This window comes from Triticum urartu, chromosome 4 (assembly GCF_003073215.2).
Source record: "Triticum urartu cultivar G1812 chromosome 4, Tu2.1, whole genome shotgun sequence".
Taxonomy (NCBI): domain Eukaryota; kingdom Viridiplantae; phylum Streptophyta; class Magnoliopsida; order Poales; family Poaceae; genus Triticum; species Triticum urartu.
Window position 1 is genome coordinate 618,653,643 of NC_053025.1, and position 20,517 is coordinate 618,674,159.

The 20,517-nt window shown below is 43.5% G+C and overlaps 1 protein-coding gene across 1 annotated transcript; it reads right to left on the reverse strand.

Annotated features, from left to right (window-relative positions):
• Positions 1-265: 265 nt before the first annotated feature.
• LOC125555020 (phytosulfokine receptor 2-like) lies at positions 266-1,428 on the reverse strand. Its single transcript, XM_048718342.1, has one exon. It carries the CDS (start codon positions 1,400-1,402, stop codon positions 266-268), a length of 1,137 nt encoding a protein of 378 aa, XP_048574299.1. The 5' UTR covers positions 1,403-1,428.
• Between the last annotated feature and the right edge of the window lie 19,089 nt (positions 1,429-20,517).

A 20,517-nucleotide genomic window follows, 5' to 3' on the forward strand; every position in this document is an offset into this window, starting at 1 on the left:
TCGGCCTGACACCCTGTGTTGTGCACGCATAAAGGTGTACCACCTTAAAGACACACAATACAACTTGGCATACAAACCAAACCACAACATATTACAATACATAGACCATAAATGTTCGACTATTAAAACATACGTATGCGAGGCATAGGGAGACACATCTCCTGCGTCCACTTATGTACATTATTTATCGAACATCATGTCATCAACCTTGGATAGTAGCAGCGGAAATACTACAAAAGGCTCAACATCATCTCCTCTCGACTCCTCAGGTAGCCGAGGAGTTCAAAAGGAGGCATACACCCCCCCCCTTGTTGTCCCCAGATACAATATGGTTCCTCCCAGATACAGAATTGTTGCTCCCAAATACTACATTGTTACTCCCAGATACGACATGGTAAATCCCAGATACGTTATTGTAACTCCCGGATACAAAACTGTTTCTCCCAGTTATGACATGCCTGCTCCCAGATACGACATGCTTACTCCCATATACGACATGGTTGTTCCCAGATACGGTGTTTTCATTCCCGGATATGGTGTTTTCATCCCCAAATATGACAGTGTTGTCGTTCCCACATATAACATTCTTGCTCCCAGATCTCACAACATTGTTGATCCCTGTTATGACATTTGGGAGCTCGTTAAGTCGTCGTCCGAGTGTGATTCTGTTATGCTTCACATACAACGGCATGTTAGCGAAAACCATGCCCGGTGAACGCCCATTAGGGGCAAGCCCCTTTAGCAGTGCCAAACTCTTAGGTGCATCGCCAACCAATGAATTGTTTGAGAGATCCAAGTAGCAAAGGTGGTGAAGCTCATCAATCCATGATGGGATGGCGCCCACCAATTGGTTGCCAGACAAATCAAGCACCTCCATTTTCTTGCATTGAGACAACCATTCCGGAACCCTGCCCTTGAGAGCACAATCACCAAGGACCAGCACCTCGAGGCTCTTGAACTCGCCAATAATACCATCGCCCAGTAGCTCCTCACCACCAAAATTCTTGGTGAGAATCAGCGTGGTGAGGTTCTGGCACCCACACAACACGGTGAGCACCCCTGAGATGTTGTGAAAGTTGTTGAAGCCGAGGTCAAGCTCCTCGAGATGTGCAAGTCCTGCAAGGGAGGTTCCTGGGAAGGGCCCTGCAAGGCCGCGCCTGGGGAGGCGCAGTGCCATGACATGGCCAGTGGCGGCGTCACAGTCCACGCCTTCCCAGCTGCAGCATGCGGCGCCAAACCATGTGGCCTGGAGGAGGACACCCCCACCGCTGAGGTTCCTAACAAAGTCCTGCAGTGCGCGAAGGTCGGCGGGGTGGCACGAAGTCGCGTGCGCCTCGGGCAAGAGAAATGCCAAGAAGAAGATGGGGAGGAGCAGTAGGCAGCATTTGGCCATGGGATTCATTGAGGTCGAGTGAGTGATTGGCAAGTGCTCTCTCTTGGTGTTGTACAAACTGCTAGGGTGATGAATGGTGTCTTATAGGGTGTGCGTTGCAGCAAGTGGTAGTGAGTGGCCAGGCCACGTTCTACTTCAAGTAAGTGCCCGCCACACTTGATTTTGATTTTGGTTTTGGTGCTAGAAGATCTTTATCGACTCTTGAGTGAAGATCCTCATCCTCATCTAGCTTGTAGGAGTACTTTACTTGTCGTGACCCATTCATGTTTGTCGACTCTTCTTCTTATCTTAAGCTGGCCGACTACAGATGCAAGGATTTTGTTTTCCTTCAAATTGAAATTATTAAAGTGCGAGATGAATAGATTGAAGAGCTAAGTGCACCGAGAATTAGCAGTCCAGAGCACGTGTCTGTGTCTGTGTTTTTTGTTTCCGTTTAACTGAGCTAGACTTAGGTGATGTTTGGTTCTCTAGTTTTAGAATTTTTTCTAGTCTCTGGAACTTTTTGAAAAAGACTTTTAAAGAGGTGTTTCTGAGGACTTTTAGCAAAAAGTCTTAAAAAAGTCCCATCCTATTTGGTTTGCTAGGGACTTTTTCTAACCCCAACATAAAAAAGTTCCTGAAACCAAACACCCCCTTAGGCTTTTATTTGTTTTGTTTTGGGGTCTGTTTAAGACTCTCTCGCACTAGCATGAATCTAAAATAACTATTTTCCACTTCGGCTTTGCTATCGAACCCTCTCTGGCTGTCGCTCGAAAACCGGCACATCTGGGCCTGACACTCAGGCGACTCGTCGTATACTCCTGGAACCTTGCCTACGTACACGGCGTAGCACTTCTTCACCATTGTTGATCTATGTACATGCATCGTCACATGATTCGATAATATGCAACATAATATATAGCTGAGCAACAGAAAGAGACGGAGCTAGCAAAAATAGAAGCAACATATCGCAAACATGAATAACAAAGTTCATCATACCCAAACTGCCCTAACTAGAGTGATCTACGCTAGTTGAGGAGGATGGTTTAATTACATCACAAAGTTTCGTCATGCATAAATTCAAAGTTTCGTCATATTATCAAATCACTCCAACATGTCGTGCCATCCATCCAAATCAGGGAGGAAGTCCCCGAGCAAAGTGAAAGGCTTCAGGTCAGGACGCTGAGCGGCTACGCGTGTTCAGACGTCTCCCCGCGACATTTGCCCTTCTTCGTAGAACATCCATGTTTTTTTGAGGACCTCCTTCATGATGATTTGAGCAAGTTCATGCTGGATGTGATAGAACTCAACTCAGAGTCGATGATCCGGGATATTTCCTAGATTCTTTGCCCATTGCAGAATATCGGCATCGCCGGATCTAGGTGACATGCAAAGGTTCTGGTGCTCCTGTCTATACTCCAGCATGTGGTGGACGACATAGAATCCATCACTGGGAGTACCTCTCGGTTGCTGGATGCAGCAGAAGTCAATCTTATGGCCGAAGCAGGGTGTGCGGTTCCTTGTCTTCTTGACCGTGATCTCTCCATCCCGGTGGTCGTAGCTTAAGATAGCACTGTCGAGAACATACTTGATGTGGGTGTAATCCTTTTTCTTCATGTTCTTCGACGAGTCCAAGTAAAGAGCATGGGATAATTAGGGGTAAAGGATGATGAGGATGGCGCGCCCGTCGCTGCGCAAAATAAGTACACCTCAGATTAGCCTCCGCGTATAAATGAATTATTGAAATCAAAGGAAGGATATCCACGGATGACTTACATGGGATGATAGGGAAGGAGAATCGTCTCCTTGTCCTTATTGGCGACCATGAAATCGGCGATGTAGTTCCTCGCGTATTCATAGTGCTGTTGGCAGACTGCCAAGAAGCCCTCGTGCATGAAGTACGGATCAACGACACAAATATAAGGTATTTGCTGAAACCTGATGATGTAGTTCATGTACAAGGCAAACAGGCGGACAAATGTAAAATCTAGCTTTTTCAAGTGAAACACGTCGAAGATGGTAATCGAATCGAAGGAAGAACTTTTGCGCGGGGAATGCGTCGACGCAAAACCTTTGCTGCGGCGAGTTAACCACGTAGAACGGGTATCCTGGATTTTTTGAGGTGATCAGGCTTTTCTCTCTCCGCAGCACATCATCATGAAGTATCCTTAGATCGTTGTATATGGCCTCTACCACTGCCTTAGGTAGGATCGGATCACCGGGGATATGGTATTTCGCTGCACCTATGATAGGTATGCGATCTTCAACTCGGGGTTGCGGAGGCGGCTGGCTCATAGAAGCAGCTTTGCCTTTCTTCGGTCTCTTCCTATGCTTCTTTGCTACCGGAAGTGAGCCTATCATACGTTCATCCTCCAGCAATTCAGGCACCAACTCATCATGCTCAAACCCTGAGTACTCATACTGCTGAGCTATCAATCCTCTGTCGTCATAGGCGCCGGTATGGAGATATTGTAGAGGGTCATCATCCTCGTCCATGGCATCATGCATTGCTTCTTCGACGATAGCGATATCATCAACCACTAATGGAGCCTCTAGCTCACGTCGTCCTCTATCACCCGGCACGAGAGGCGACGCTAATTGGGTAGGTGGGGTGTTGGTGTTCATACCTTGCTGAGGCTGCTTGGTCGTGGGTGTGCTCCCGGCCGCCTCCAGACGAAGCAGACTCTTCGGCCACAACATGACCCAACTCTTGCAATTGCCAAGCCGCCGCGGGGTCTCGTCGTCATCTCCCCCTAGTGCTACCGGAGGAGCCAAATTCTCGTGGCCCAGTTTGACACTGGCCACGAAAACCTTGAAGATGTCAGGGGGGATCAGCCGGCTGTGGAACAATTGTTCCTTCGGCTTCACTATCGTCGCCTTTCCCACGTCCACCTTCTGGCCGCTGATGGTGTACAGTATGGTGCACGGGGTTACGTCGTCCTGCAAAGACATGTCTGTGACGTGAGACATCCGAAAGGCAACGGAAACGGGAGATTATACAGATATTTAAGAGAACCGGTGTGACAGGTATCGTGAAGGCGTCGAGCTTAGCCAAACACGAAGCCCCACCGAGCACGCCAGAGACGGAGGACGGGCTGCTATGAGCAGGTGCGGTTGCATGAGGAGGTGCTTCTACAATGCTAAACGAGCTGCTCCCCAAGAAGTTGGAAAGGGGAAAGTCCACTGCATCTTTATCTGGATTTTGCTTGGTCCAGCTGAGGATAGCCAGAATCAAGACACTATACGAAGCTGCCATTTCCTGTTTTATGGCAGCTATTGCTGCTTTGACTGTCTCTTCTTTGGGCTTAGCTGTTTTCTTATCAACCGCAATCTCAACCTTCTTGTCGATGTTTTCTTCGTTTAACCTCCGTCTTTGCTTTCTCTCCTTGGCGCTCTCACAGTAGTACTTCTTCCACATGGCGCCATCTCCGATGATGTGCACGCATCCATACGATGGCCGAGTGTCCACCGGGAGTCCTTTCAATATATTCAAGGCCCGGTTAGATGGGGTGTCCCACTTGGGCCTCGCCAACGCCTCAGATGGCGAGTCGCTTTTGGCCGCAATCCTGTGCTGCTCTTTCTGCAAAAGGAACGTGGATCATTTACAAATGTGACTAAACGTGCAGTCAAATTGATCAGAAACTAAAATTAGGGGGTAAATTAATAATTACCAGCAGTCTCATGAACTCCTTCATGATCGCGTCCATATCAAAAACCTTGTTGACTGGGTCCCAACGGTACCGGACCCTGATGACGTCACGCTCCTGCGGGACGGTGAACTCCGCCAAGGGGTCTGGGATCACCAGACTTTCGCGTTCCGTGTCCTCCTTGGCCCATATGGGCCTCTTTCCTGCGTAACAACGGTTTCCGAGGTGGTGGCACCCCATGTTCCTCTCTTGGAGCCCCTTCATGTACTCTGACTTTTCTTTGGCAACTTCGGCAACGCAAGCCTTTTTGAATATTTTGAACTGCTCTTCCGTAATTGTTGGATTATCCTTTACAATCTCGGAGTAGAGTTCCTCTTTGATGATGATCCGATGTTTCACCCTTACATTCCAAGCGGATAATGCGCCGCTAAACTTGCCCATGGCGCGTCTGTTTATCTTCTTCATTGCCAGATCTTGCCACGGTTGAGTATATTTGACTTCATCCCGGCCTGGGAACAAGAATCCCCGGTGCAACTTCGTTAGGAGGGAGTGCTCCATATCTGGTATCTTCTTTAATTTCTCATCGTTGATGGTGGCAGTTTCAGCCTATTTGATTGTCGTAGCACATACGCACTTCCGCAGGCTCTTTTGGCTCGAAATTGCCGGGGTCCACCTCCGTGACCACCAGTCTAGTAGTGTTGAGCTAGTTTGGGCGTCGTATCCTCTTCGGTTTCGGTTCTATACTGGCTAATTCGCTAGTCTTGGTGTCGGTCTCGGCGTGGGTGTCGGTCTCAGTGCCTGTCTCGGCGCCGGTCTCGATGTCGGTCTCAGTTTCGGATGTGATAGGGGGCACTGCAACAACTATTGCTCCTCGAGATAGTTCAAATAGTTGTCTGTCGCCTTGTAGACATTGCAATCACCAGAACCCTATCCTTCATCGTTGCTATACATGTTTTCTATGATTAAATCTAGTCAATTAATTCTAGACATAATAAAATGAATAATGACATAAAACAGCCTAAGTTTTACAGGAATGTTGATTCATTTCCATTGCGGCAAATCTTGGGCACTCGATATGTCCTAGTTTATAGCACATGCCGAAATTCACGGAAAATTCCGGCATGACCTTTGCTACAAAGTGGACAAATCGAGTGCCTGAAATTTTCCAGAACGGAAATGAATCAACATTTTGGCAAAACATAGGCCACTCGAAATCATTCCTTGCAAACAATGTTCAAATATCCATCTTCGACACCGCAACACATGTCCAAATATACACGAGCAACCACATGTCCAAATATACATGGTCGAAATTTCACAAGCTGATTCAAAAACTAAGTGTAGAAGAAAATTCACTTAACTACTAATAGAACAAAATTCAGTTAACTTTAGTGCTCTATAATGATGAAATGAAAAAAATTCAGTTAACTACTAATTTCATTCATTTAGGTCATTCATTTAACTTCACCTAATTAACCTACTGCACCATTACTACTAGCAACACTACTAACCTAATTAACCTAGTAAAACCCTACTGCCCTAACAAAAAAACATCTAATTAACATCTACTAGTACGACTACTACCCTAACCTAATTAACATCTACTAGTACCAGTATATATACTACTAGCATCACTGCTGCAACATTTTCTTTATTTTGTTCTTTAAAAAAACATCTATGAAAACAAAAACCCTAATTAAACCCTACCGCGATAACTAAATTTTTGCTCTAAACCCTACTGCCCTAACTAAACTTTTGCTCTAACCTAGCCAAACTAGTTAACCTAATAAACCAAATTAACCTAGCTATTTAACCTAGCTAGTTAACCTACTTAACCTAGCTAATTCCTAGGGTTCATAAATAAATTCACCTAAGTAAATTAACCTAGAGAGGAGGGGTGGGGGCTTACAGAGAGGGTGCTCGGGGAAGACGATGGAGGGGAGGGCGTCGAGGGTGGCTCCGGCCGGTGGCGTCTACGGCGGCTCCGGTGACGGCGAGGGAGGCAGGGGCGGCGAGGAGTGGACGAGGGTGGATCCGAGGGTGTCGATGGCGCGATGATCCGGTGGCGGCCATAGAGGCAGGGCGGCGAGGGAAAGGTAGGAGACACGAGAAGATCTAGGGAATTGGGGGAAGGAGGGACGCCCGCGTAGGGGCAAGTCAAACTTAGCGGTAGCACATTTTCAAAATACACGCTATAGCTACTGTACCTATAGCGATGTTTGGCAAATGCGCTACTGCTATAGACAAGTGAAAGGATCGAGAAGAGGTGTCTAGAGGGGGGGGGGTGTGAATAGACTTTAAGAAGAAAAGTTACAGTTTTTAATTTCCTTAAGTTGATGTGGAGTTTTGGCACAAGTTTAAACATTCACAATACATATCAAGCAAGCATGACAAGAGTATATGAGCAGCGAAAAGTAAAGCATGCAAGTTGCAAGAATGTAAAGGGATGGGATTGGAGTGTGCAAACGCAATTTGGAGACACGGAGATTTTTTATCCGTGGTTCCGATAGGTGGTGCTATCGTACATCCATGTTGATGGAGACTTCAACCCACGAAGGGTAACGGTTGCGCGAGTCCACGGAGGGCTCCACCCACGAAGGGTCCACAAAGAAGCAACCTTGTCTATCCCACCATGGCCGTCGCCCACGAAGGACTTGCCTCGCTAGGGTATATCTTCACGAAGTAGGCGATCTCCTTGCCCTTACAAACTCCTTGGTTCAACTCCACAATCTTGACGGAGGCTCCCAAGTGACACCTAGCCAATCTAGGAGACACCACTCTACAAGAGGTAACAAATGGTGTGTTGATGATGAACTCCTTGCTCCTATGCTTCAAATGATAGTCTCCCCAACACTCAACTATCTCTCATAGGATTGGATTTGGTGGAAAGATGATTTGAGTGGAAAGCAACTTGGGTAAGGCTAGAGATCAAGATTTATGTGGTTGGAATGGAATATCTTGACCTCAACACAAGTGTAGGTGGTTCTCTCTCAGAAAATGTATGTTGGAAGTGTAGGCATGTTTTGATGGCTCTCTCCACGAATGAAGAGTGGGTGGAGGGGTATATATAGCCTCCACACAAAATCTAACAGTTACACACAATTTACCAAACTCAGTGGGACCGAATCGTTAAACTCGGTCAGACCGATCTAGTTCATAATGTGACTGTTAGGATTTTCGGTGGGACCGACACGTCAACTCAGTGAGACCGATTTCGTTAGGGTTAGGGCATAATGTAATCTCGGTGAGACCGATTACACAAACTCGGTGAGACCGATTTTGGTAATAGACAAACAAAGGGTTGGTCAGGGAAACTCGATGGGACCGATTCGCTCATCTCGGTTAGACCGAAACGTTACGAAAGGGAACCAGAGTGTTTGCATCGCAATCTCGGTGGGACCGATTGCATATTTCAGTGAGATCGAAATTATTGCAATATGCAACAAAGAGTTTGCAATCCCATCTCGGTGATACCGAGATCCCTATCGGTGAGACCGAAAAGACTAGGGTTTCTGGCAGTGGCTATGTCAAGAGAAATCGGTGGCGCCGGATAGACAGTTTCGGTGGGGCCGAGTTTGACTTTTGGTTTGGGACATGTGTGGATGTGAGAAAGTGGTTGAGGGCTATGGAGCATATCACTAAGCACTTTGAGCAAGCAAGCCATTAAGCAACACCTCATCCCCTCTTAATAGTATTGGCTTTCCTATGGACTCAATGTGATCTTGGATCACTAAAATAGAAAATTTAGAGTCCTGAGCTTTGAGCTTGAGCCAATCCTTTGTCCTCAGCATCTTGAAGAGGTTTCACATCCTCTAGTCCATGCCAATCCATTGTTGAACTTATCTGAAACATACTAGATAGAAGCATTAGTCCAACAAGAGATATGTTGTCATTAATTACCAAAATCACCCAGGGAGCACTTGTGCTTTCAATCTCCCCCTTTTTGGTAATTGATGACAACATACATCAAATATTTAGATAAAGATATAGAGAATAACAAGTAAAGCTTTGGAAAGACATGTAACATGCATAGGCTCCCCCTACATGTATGCAATCATGTAAATATGGAATATAGGAGCATGTGAATGCATAAGCATGACAGAGTAAGCAATGTGTTACATGTATCTTGGCTATATGCATCAGAGCAAATGATGTAAATATGGGAAATGTACCTTCATGCTCATGAGTCGTTCTTGCAAACAGTATGTACAACAGCAAGAAATCCTCATAAACATGATTGTGATGCATATACTTACCTTGTGGTCTTGAGTTGGCTTAGGAAGGAGTGAACCTGAGTAAACAAGGTTAGATAACACAGATACACCTACTAGCCAGAGCAACCACAAGAATACCAAGACTGGGATGACATGTAGAGATTGAGTACTGAGTACTCTATTGGATATAGACATGTCCCCAAAGGTAAATATGTGCAATGAATTTAAGAATTTCCTTCCCTTAGATGTCTTGCTCCCCCTGAATCTAGCATGGGATACTGGGAGAAGATAGGGAACAGAAAATCAGAGCAAAAACAAGAAACAGAGCTTGTAAACAATCAAATATGAACATGTCTTTCCCCTCTTAAAGACATGTGACTTCTCTCCTCTTGAACACCAAGCATCTGGGGTTTCTACACTCCCCCTGAGCATTCTCTCCCTTTATAAAAATGATTAAGCTTTGATGTGATCTCTCTCTCCCCCTTTGACATCAATTTCCAAGAAGGGTTCTTCTGGATTTTTGTTTCAAATGGGTGTTGTCCTTGAGTCACAAAGCAAAGAAGTAAGTTGAATGTGATGTTGGTAGAGGAAAAGAATCATTGAGTGGAGCTGGAGTAAAAAGAATGCAGGAACAAGTGGCAAGTTGTCTTTTCTGCAGTGAAATCGGTAGCACCGAGTTGTGTGCTTCGGTGGTACCAAAAGAATTCGGTTGGACCGAAGAAAATAGTCCGGTGTGACCGAGTTCATCATAGTGAAAACACTTGTCACCTCAGCTCACTAGGCAAAAAGATCTCACAAGGATTTGCAAGGAATTAACTAAAGGATTTGCAATGAATTGGGTGCAGGCAATGCAGAACAGAAAAGAAATGAAATGAAAAGATCTAGATGAAGTTTTTTTTGAAAAAGGGGAAACAAATATGCAATGCAAGAGCATGAAGAAACACAAGAGAACTTCATCTAGAATTGGTTGGTGACAAAGTCACCTATGTTAGAGTATATTGACTTAGGAGTCAAGTGAGGTCACTTGATCATAGGTCATACTCATCGTTTAAGCTCAAAATGGGGTTACCATTTTTTGTTTAAGCATCTTGATGTATTCACATCTTGTTGAGTTGCTTTGACCCATGTCTTGGAGTAAAGCTTCTCTAAGATGGAATAACACACCTTGGGTGGTGGTGTTGATCTTGATCATGTAATTGAACTTGTGTGGGTTGCTCAAGGTTGATGTAGCTTATCAAGAATTTGGAGCACCACTTGGAATTCGAGTTCATCTACCTACATGGGTTAGTCTCGCAAGGAAGAGCACTTGTGTATCCAAAATGACAATCATAAAATTTAATATAGAATTTGTCAAAGGATATGTTTGAAGGGTTGCGTGCTTCCTTGTCTTCAACCACCATCGTGTAGAGACTTGGTGATGTAGAAATTGCTCAAGATGTGAGGGAGTCACAATCTCATAGATTTAGATACATCCAAGTACCTACAAGGGTTAGATAGCATGCAAGGGTGCAAATATATCCAAGATATATAAATAGCATCATGAAAGAAATATCAAGGATTAGTCAAGGGCTCATGCCTTGCATGTATCCAAATGGAGTTCCTACTCCAAGTTTGAAGCATCAATGATGTTCAATTCTCCTCTCAAATGGAAAAATACTTTCTCATCAAGCGGTTTGGTGAATATATCCGCCAATTGCTTATCAGTGCGAACATGCTTAAGATCAATGTCCCCTTTGGCAACGTGATCTCGAATGAAATGATGACGAACTTCAATATGCTTAGTTCAAGAATGTTGCACGGGATTGTGAGCAATCTTGATAGCACTTTCATTGTCACAAAGCAATGGAACATGTTTCACATATATCCCATAATCTTTAAGAGTTTGGGTCATCCAAAGTAATTGAGCACAACATGAACCAGCGGCAATATATTCTGCTTCGGCGGTGGATAAGGATACTGAGTTTTGTTTCTTGGAGGACCATGACACAAGAGATCTACCAAGAAATTGACAAGTACCCGAAGTGGACTTTCTATCAACCTTGTCTTCGGCATAGTCCGAATCGGAGTAACCAACAAGATCGAAGGAAGACCTCTTAGGATACCAAATGCCAAAATTTGGTGTGTGTATTAAGTATCTCACTATCCTTTTCACAGCCTTAAGATGACATTCTTTAGGGGCCGCTTGATATCGTGCACACATACACACACTTAGCATAATATCGGGATGAGAGGCACATAGATATAACAATGAACCAATCATGGAGCGGTAAACCTTTTGATCGACTGGTTCACCATCCTTGGTCAAATCAAGATGTCCACTAGTAGGCATGGGTGTAGTCATACCTTTGCATTCTTGCATATTGAACTTCTTGAATAAGTCCTTGGTGTACTTTGTTTGAGAGACAAAGGTACCTTCCTTAGTTTGCTTGATTTGCAAACCGAGAAAGAATTTGAGTTCATTCATGATAGACACATCAAACTTCTCCGACATTAGCTTTCCAAACATCTCACTAAAGTGAGGGTTAGTCGATCCAAATATAATATCATCAACATAGATTTGGCACACAAATAGTTCTCCATTAACCCTTTTAGTAAAAAGAGTAGAATCTATTTTTCCAATTTCAAAGCCTTTTTCAATAAGAAACTTGTCAAGCATTTATACCATGCTCTAGGAGCTTGTTTAAGACCATAAAGAGCTTTGTGAAGTTTGTAAACATGAATAGGTTTCTTAGGATTGACAAAGCCAGGAGGTTGTTTAACATAAACTTCCTCCTCAATTTCACCATTTAGAAAAGCACTTTTAATGTCCATTTGGTACAAGGTGATATCATGATGACTTGCATAAGCAAGTGAGATGCGAATGGACTCAAGTCGAGCAACGGGGGCATATGTCTCACCATAGTCCATACCTTCGACTTGAGTGTAGCCTTGGGCGACAAGACATGCTTTGTTGCGAACTAATTGTCCATCTTCATATTGCTTGTTGCGAAACACCCATTTGGTACCAATGATGTTGTGGTTGTTGTCGGGCTTCTCAAGCAATGTCCACACTTGATTTCTCTCAAAGTTGTGTAGCTCTTCATGCATAGCGTTTATCCAATCCGGATCTTCCAATGCTTCTTCAACCTTCATAGGTTCAATGCTAGAGATGAATGAATAATGTTCACAAAAGTTAGCCAAATGAGTTTTAGAGCGAGTGATTCTCCCGGTTTGGATATCATTGTAGATTTGCTCGACGGGATGGTCTTTGGCGACTCTTTCTCGAACTCATGGGAGCTTTTGCTTGGCTCGGGGTGGAACATCTTCTTCATCATGTTCTTCTTCTTGGCCTTCTTCATTGTTGACGCTGTCATTCTCTTGTCGTGGTGGATAAGGAGGTTGTTGATGTTCATCTTGGTGTGCTTCCTCGTTTTCTTCGTCTTGGTGTGTCCCACCTGTGGATGCTTCTGTATCAATTCTTGGTTCACCTTGTCGTGAGGTGGAAGCTTCCACTTGGACGGATGAGGTACTCTCCTTCGCCTCCATTGGACGAATATTGCCAACAGACAAGTCTTGGATTGCTTTTGAAGGGTCTTTATCTCCTACATCAATTGGCAATTGCTCTACTTGCGAGCCGTTAGATTCATCAAACTTCACATCTACCGTCTCTTCAACCTTTTGGGTGAAATTGTTGTAGACACGGTAAGTGTGAGAGTTTGAGCCATAACCAAGTAGGAAACCTTCATGAGATTTAGGAGCAAATTTAGAATGACGATGCTTATCAAGAATGTAACACTTTGAGCCGAATACTCGAAAGTATCCAACTTGGGAGTTACCAGTGAGGAGCTCGTATGCCGTCTTGCCGAGTAGCTTGTGAAGATACAAGCGATTTGTTGCATGACAAGCTGTCTCAATCGCTTTCGCCCAAAAGTGTTTTGGAGTCTTGTACTCATCAAGCATCGTCCTTGCCATCTCGATAAGAGTTCGGTTCTTCCTCTCAACAACTCCATTTTGTTGAGGTGTGTACGTAGCCGAGAACTCGTGTGAAATCCCCTCTTCGTCAAGAAAAGTATCCACATTTGCGTTCTTGAACTCTGTTCCGTTGTCGCTCCGAACCTTCTTGATCTTCACTTCAAATTGATTTTGGGCCTTCCTAGTGAAGCTTTTGAAGATCTTTTGGACCTGCAATTTATCATCTAGAAATAACACGCACGTAAATCTTGAAAAATCATCAACTATGACTAGACCAAATGAGTTACCACCGAGACTCTTGTAGGCATTGGGACCAAAGAGATCCATATGAAGTAGCTCGAGTGGTCTTCTCGTGGTCATGATGTTCTTCACGGGGTGACTCCCTCCAAGTTGTTTTCCTGCTTGACAAGCACTACAAAGTCTATCCTTGTCAAATATAACATCTTTTACTCCAAGGATATGATCACCTTTAATAAGCTTATCAAGATTTCGCATGCCCACATGACCTAACCTTCTATGCCACAACTAGCCTTTAGAAGATTTAGCAATTAAGCAAGTTCTAGGTTGAGCCTCTAGTGATAAGATTAATAGTTCTAAGGTTGTGGATCATGTCAATAGACTCATCAAGTGTAGGATGCAAAGGATCAACATGAGGTGCACAAGGGCTAGTAATTGTTGGGGAACGTAGTAATTTCAAAAAAATTCCTACGCACACACATGATCATGGTGATGCATAGCAACGAGAGGGGAGAGTGTGTCCATGTACCCTCGTAGACCGTAAGCGGAAGCAATATGACAACGCGGTTGATGTAGTCGTACGTCTTCATGATCTGACCGATCCAAGTACCGAACGCACAGTACCTCCGAGTTCTGCACACATTCAGCTCGATGACGTCCCACGAACTCCGATCCAGCAGAGCTTTGCAGGAGAGTTCCGTTAGAATGACGGCGTGATGACGTGTTGATGATGCTACCGACGCAAGGCTTCGCCTAAGCACCGCTATGATATTACCGAGGTGGAATATGGTGGAGGGGGGCACCACACACGGCTAAGAGATCAATGATCAATTGTTGTGTCCTAGGGTGCTCCCTGCCCCCATATATAAAGGAGGGAGGGAGGAGGAGGTCGGCCCTAGGAGGGGCGCGCCAAGGGAGTAGGATTCCTACTCCTATTAGGAGTAGGTTTCCTCCTTTCCTAGTCCAACTAGGAGAAGGGGGAAAGAATGGGGAGGGGAGAAGGAAGGGAGAGGGGGGCCGCGCCCCAAACCCCTTCTCCAATTCTGACTAGGCTTGGGAGGGGCGACACCACCTCCTGGCTGCTGCCTCTCCTTCCCACCAAGGCCCATTAAGGCCCATTGACTCCCCGAACGAATTCCCGTAACTCCCCGGTACTCTAAAAAATACCCGAATCACTCGGAACCTTTCCGATGTCCGAATATAGCCTTCCAATATATCGATCTTTACGTCTCGATCATTTTGTGACTCCTCGTCATGTCCCCGATCTCATCCGGGACTCCAAAATACCTTCGGTACATCAAATCACATAAACTCATAATACCGATCGTCACCGAACGTTAAGCGTGCGGACCCTACGGGTTCGAGAACTATGTAGACATGACCGAGACTCATTTCCGGTCAATAACCAATAGAGGAACCTGGATGCTCATATTGGCTCCTACATATTCTACGAAGATCTTTATCGGTCAAACCGCATAACAACATACGTTGTTCTCTTTGTCACCGGCATGTTACTTGCCCGAGATTCAATCGTCGGTATCTCAATACCTAGTTCAATCTCGTTACCGGCAAGTCTCTTTACTCGTTCCATAATACATCATTCCGCAAGTAACTCATTAGTTACAATGCTTTCAAGGCTTATAGTGATGTGTATTACCGAGTGGGCCCAGAGATACCTCTCCGACAATCGCAGTGACAAATCCTAACCTCGATATACGCCAACTCAACAAGTACCTTCGGAGACACCTGTAGTGCACCTTTATAATCACCCATTTACATTGTGACGTTTGGTAGCACACAAAGTGTTCCTCCGGTAAATGGGAGTTGCATAATCTCATAGTCATAGGAACATGTATAAGCCATGAAGAAAGCAATAGCAACATACTAAACGATCAAGTGCTAAGCTGACGGAATGGGTCAAGTCAATCACATCATTCTCCTAATGATGTGATCCCGTTAATCAAATGACAACTCATGTCTATGGTTAGGAAACATAACCATCTTTAATTAACGAGCTAGTCAAGTAGAGGCATACTAGTGACACTCTGTTTGTCTATGTATTCACATATGTATTCTGTTTCCGGTTAATACAATTCTAGCATGAATAATAAACATTTATCATGATATGAGGAAATAAGTAATAACTTTATTATTGCCTCTAGGGCATATTTCCTTCAGTCTCCCACTTGCACTAGAGTCAATAATCTAGTTCACATTGCAATGTGATTTAATACCAATAGTTCACATCACCATGTGATTAACACTCATAGTTCACATCGACATGTGACCAACACCCAAAGGGTTTACTAGAGTCAATAATCTAGTTCACATCGCTATGTGATTAACACCCAAAGAGTACTAAGGTGTGATCATGTTTTGCTTGTGAGAGAAGTTTAGTCAACGGGTCTGCCACATTTAGAGCCGTATGTATTTTGCAGATATTCTATGTCTACAATACTCTGCACGGAGCTACTCTAGCTAATTGCTCCCACTTTCAATATGTATCCAGATTGAGACTTAGAGTCATCCGCATTGGTGTAAAAAATTGCATCGACGTAACTCTTTACGACGAACTCTTTATCACCTCCATAACTGATAAATATTTCCTTATTCCTCTAAGGATAATTTTTACCGCTGTCCAATGATCTACTCCTAGATCACTATTGTACTCCCTTGCCAAACTCATGGCAGGGTATACAATAGGTCTGGTACACAGCATGACATACTTTATAGAACCTATGGCTAAGGCATAGGGAATGACTTTCATTCTCTTTCTATCTTCTGCCGTGGTCGGGCTTTGAGTCTTACTCAATTTCACACCTTGCAACAAAGGCAAGAACTCCTTCTTTGTCTGTTCCATTTTGAACTATTTCAAAATCTTTTCAAGGTATATACTCATTGAAAAAACTTATCAAGCGTCTTGTTCTCTCTCTATAGATCTTGATGCTCAATATGTAAGCAGCTTCACCGAGGTCTTTCTTTGAAAAACTCCTTTCAAATACTCCTTTATGCTTTCCAGAAAATTCTACATTATTTCCGATCAACAATATGTCATTTATACATATACTTATCAGAAATGTTGTAGTGCTCCCACTCACTTTCTTGTAAATACAGGCTTCACCGCAAGTCTGTATAAAACTATATGCTTTGATCAACTCATCAAAGCGTATATTCCAACTCCGAGATGCTTGCACCAGCCCATAGATGGATCGCTGGAGCTTGCACGCTTTGTTAGCATCCTTTGGGTCGATAAAACCTTCAGGTTGCATCATATAAAACTCTTCTTCCAGAAATCCATTCAGGAATGCAGTCTTTACATCCATTTGCCAAATTTCATAATCATAAAATGCGACAATTGATAATATGATTCGAGCTGACTTAAGCATCGCTACAGGTGAGAAAGTCTCATCGTAGTCAACTCCTTGAACTTTGTCAAAAACCTTTTTCAACAAGTCTAGCTTTGTAGATAGTAACACTACTATCAGCGTCCGTCTTCCTCTTGAAGATCCATTTATTTTCTATGGCTTGCCGATCATCGGGCAAGTCAACCAAAGTCCACACTTTGTTATTATACATGGATCCCATCTCAGATTTCATGGCTTCAAGCCATTTTGCGGAATCTGGGCTCATCATCGCTTCCTCATAGTTTGTAGGTTCGTCATGGTCAAGTAACATGACCTCTAGAACGGGATTACCGTACCACTCTGCTGCGGATCTTACTCTGGTTGACCTACGAGGTTCGGTAGTAACTTGATCTAAAGTTTACATGATCATCATCATTAGCTTCCTCACTAATTGGTGTAGGAGTCACAGGAACAGATTTCTGTGATAAACTACTTTCCAATAAGGGAGCAGGTACAGTTACCTCATCAAGTTCTATTTTCCCCCCACTCACTTCTTTCGAGAGAAACTCCTTCTCTAGAAAGGATCCATTCTTAGCAACGAATGTCTTGCCTTCGGATTTGTGATAGAAGGTGTACCCAACAGTCTCCTTTGGGTATCCTATGAAGATACATTTCTCCGATTTGGGTTCGAGCTTATCAGGTTGAAGCTTTTTCACATAAGCATCGCAGCCCCAAACTTTAAGAAACGACAAATTTGGTTTCTTGCCAAACCACAGTTCATAAGGTGTTGTCTCAACGGATTTTAGATGGTGCCCTATTTAACGTGAATGCAACTGTCTCTAATGCATAACCCCAAAACGATAGTGGTAAATCGGTAAGAGACATCATAGATTGCACCATATCTAATAAAGTACGTTTATGATGTTCGGACACACCATTACGCTGTGGTGTTCCAGGTGGCGTGAGTTGCGAAACTATTCCACATTGTTTCAAATGAAGACCAAACTCATAACTCAAATATTCTCCTCCACGATCAGATTGTAGAAACTTTATTTTCTTGTTACAATTATTTTCCACTTCACTCTGAAATTCTCAAATGTTTCAGACTTATGTTTCATCAAGTAGATATACCCATATCTGCTCAAATCATCTGTGAAGGTGAGAAAATAACGATACCCGCCGCGAGCCTTGACACTCATCGGATCGCATACATCAATATGTATTATTTCTAGTAAGTCAGTTGCTCGCTCCATTGTTCCGGAGAATGGAGTTTTAGTCATCTTACCCATAAGGCATGGTTCGCAAGCATCAAGTGATTCATAATCAAGTGATTCCAAAATCCCATCAGCATGGAGTTTCTTCATGCACTTTACACCAATATGACCTAAATGGCAGTGCGACAAATAAGTTGCACTATCATTATTAACTTTGCATCTTTTGGCTTCAACATTATGAATATGTGTATCACTACGATCGAGATCCAACAAACCATTTTCATTGGGTGTATGACCATAGAAGGTTTTATTCATGTAAACAGAACAACAATTATTCTCTAACTTAAATGAATAACAGTATTGCAATAAACATGATCAAATCATATTTATGCTCAACGCAAACACCAAATAACACTTATTTAGGTTCAACACTAATCCTGAAAGTATAGGGAGTGTGCCATGATGATCATATCAATCTTGGAACTACTTCCAACACACATCATCACCTCACCCTTAACTAGTTTCTGTTCATTCTGCAACTCCCGTTTTGAGTTACTACTCTTAGCAACTGAACCAGTATCAAATGCCGAGGTGTTTCTATAAACACTAGTAAAGTACACATCAATAAGAAGTATATCAAATATACCTTTGTTCACTTTGCCATCCTTCTTATCCACCAAATACTTGGGGCAGTTCCTCTTCCAGTGACCAGTCCCTTTGCAGTAGAAGCACTTAGTCTCAGGTTTAGGTCCAGACTTGGGCTTCTTCACTTGAGCAGCAACTTGCTTGCCATTCTTTTTGAAGTTCCCCTTCTTCCCTTTGCCCTTTTCTTGAAACTAGTGGTCTTGTCAATGATGACCCACAAGTATAGGGGATCTATCGTAGTCCTTTCAATAAGTAAGAGTGTCGAACCCAACGAGGAGTAGAAGGAAATGATAAACGGTTTTTAGCAAGGTATTCTCTGCAAGTACTGAAATAAGTGGTAACAGATAGTTTTGTAATGAGATAATTTGTAACGATCAACAAGTAACAAAAGTAAATAAAGTGCAGCAAGGTGGCCCAATCCTTTTTGTAGCAAAGGACAAGTCTGGACAAACTCTTATATAAGGAAAAGCGCTCCCGAGGACACATGGGAATATCATCAAACTAGTTTTCATCACGTTCATATGATTCGCGTTCGGTACTTTGATAATTTGATATGTGGGTGGACCGGTGCTTGGGTGCTGTTCTTACTTGAAAAAGCATCCCACTTATGATTAACCTCTATTGCAAGCATCCGCAACTACAACAAAAGTATTAAGGTAAACCTAACCATAGCATGAAACATATGGATCCAAATCAGCCCCTTACGAAGCAACGCATAAACTAGGGTTTAAGCTTCTGTCACTCTAGCAACCCATCATCTACTTATTACTTCCCAATGCCTTCCTCTAGGACCAAATAATGGTGAAGTGTTATGTAGTCGACGTTCACATAACACCACTAGAGGCTAGACAACATACATCTCATCAAAATATCAAACGAATACCAAATTCACATGACTACTAATAGCAAGACTTCTCCCTTGTCCTCAGGAACAAACGTAACTACTCATAAAGCATAAACATGTTCATAATCAGAGGGGTATTAATATGCATAAAGGATCTGAACATATGATCTTCCACCAATTAAACCAACTAGCATCAACTACAAGGAGTAATTAAAACTACTAGCAACCTACTAGCACCAATCCCGGACTTGAAGACAAGAATCGGATACAAGAGATGAACTAGGGTTTTGACATGAGATGGTGCTGATGAAGATGTTGATGGAGATTGCCCTCTCCCGATGAGAGGAGCATTGGTGATGACGATGGCGATGATTCCCCCCTCCGGGAGGGAAGTTTCCCCGGTAGAACAGCTCTGCCGGAGCTCTAGATTTGATCCGCCAAGGTTCCGCCTCGTGGCGGCGGAGTTTCATCCCGAAAGGTTGCTTCCTATTTTTTTCTCGACAAAAGACTTCATATAGGAGAAGATGGTCATTGGAGAGCCACCAGGGGGCCCACGAGGCAGGGGGGCGCGCCCCCCACCCTCGTGAGAAGGGTGTGGGCCCCCTGGTCTTCATCTTTGGCGAGGATTTTTCATTATTTATTATAAGGTGTTCCGTGGAGTTTCAGGACTTTTGGAGTTGTGCAGAATAGGTCTCTAATATTTGCTCCTTTTCCAGCCCAGAATTCCAGCTGCTGGCATTCTCCCTCCTTATGTAAACCTTGTAAAATTAGAGAGAATAGCCATAAGTTTTGTGACATAATGTGAAATAACAGCCCATAATGCAATAAATATCGATATAAAAGCATGATGCAAAATGGACGTATCAACTCCCCCAAGCTTAGACCTCGCTTGTCCTCAAGCGAAAAGCCAAAATCGAAAAATATGTCCAAATGTTCAGAGATGAAGGTGTCGATAAAAATAAAATACGGACATGAGGGCATCATGATCATTCTTATAACAGGAACTTATATAATTTTTGTCATATGATCTCTAATGCTAGAGTAATAAT

Excerpts from the sequence above, each read along its gene's own strand:
- LOC125555020 (XM_048718342.1), bottom strand. The coding sequence starts at position 1,402 with ATGAATCCCATGGCCAAATGCTGCCTACTGCTCCTCCCCATCTTCTTC.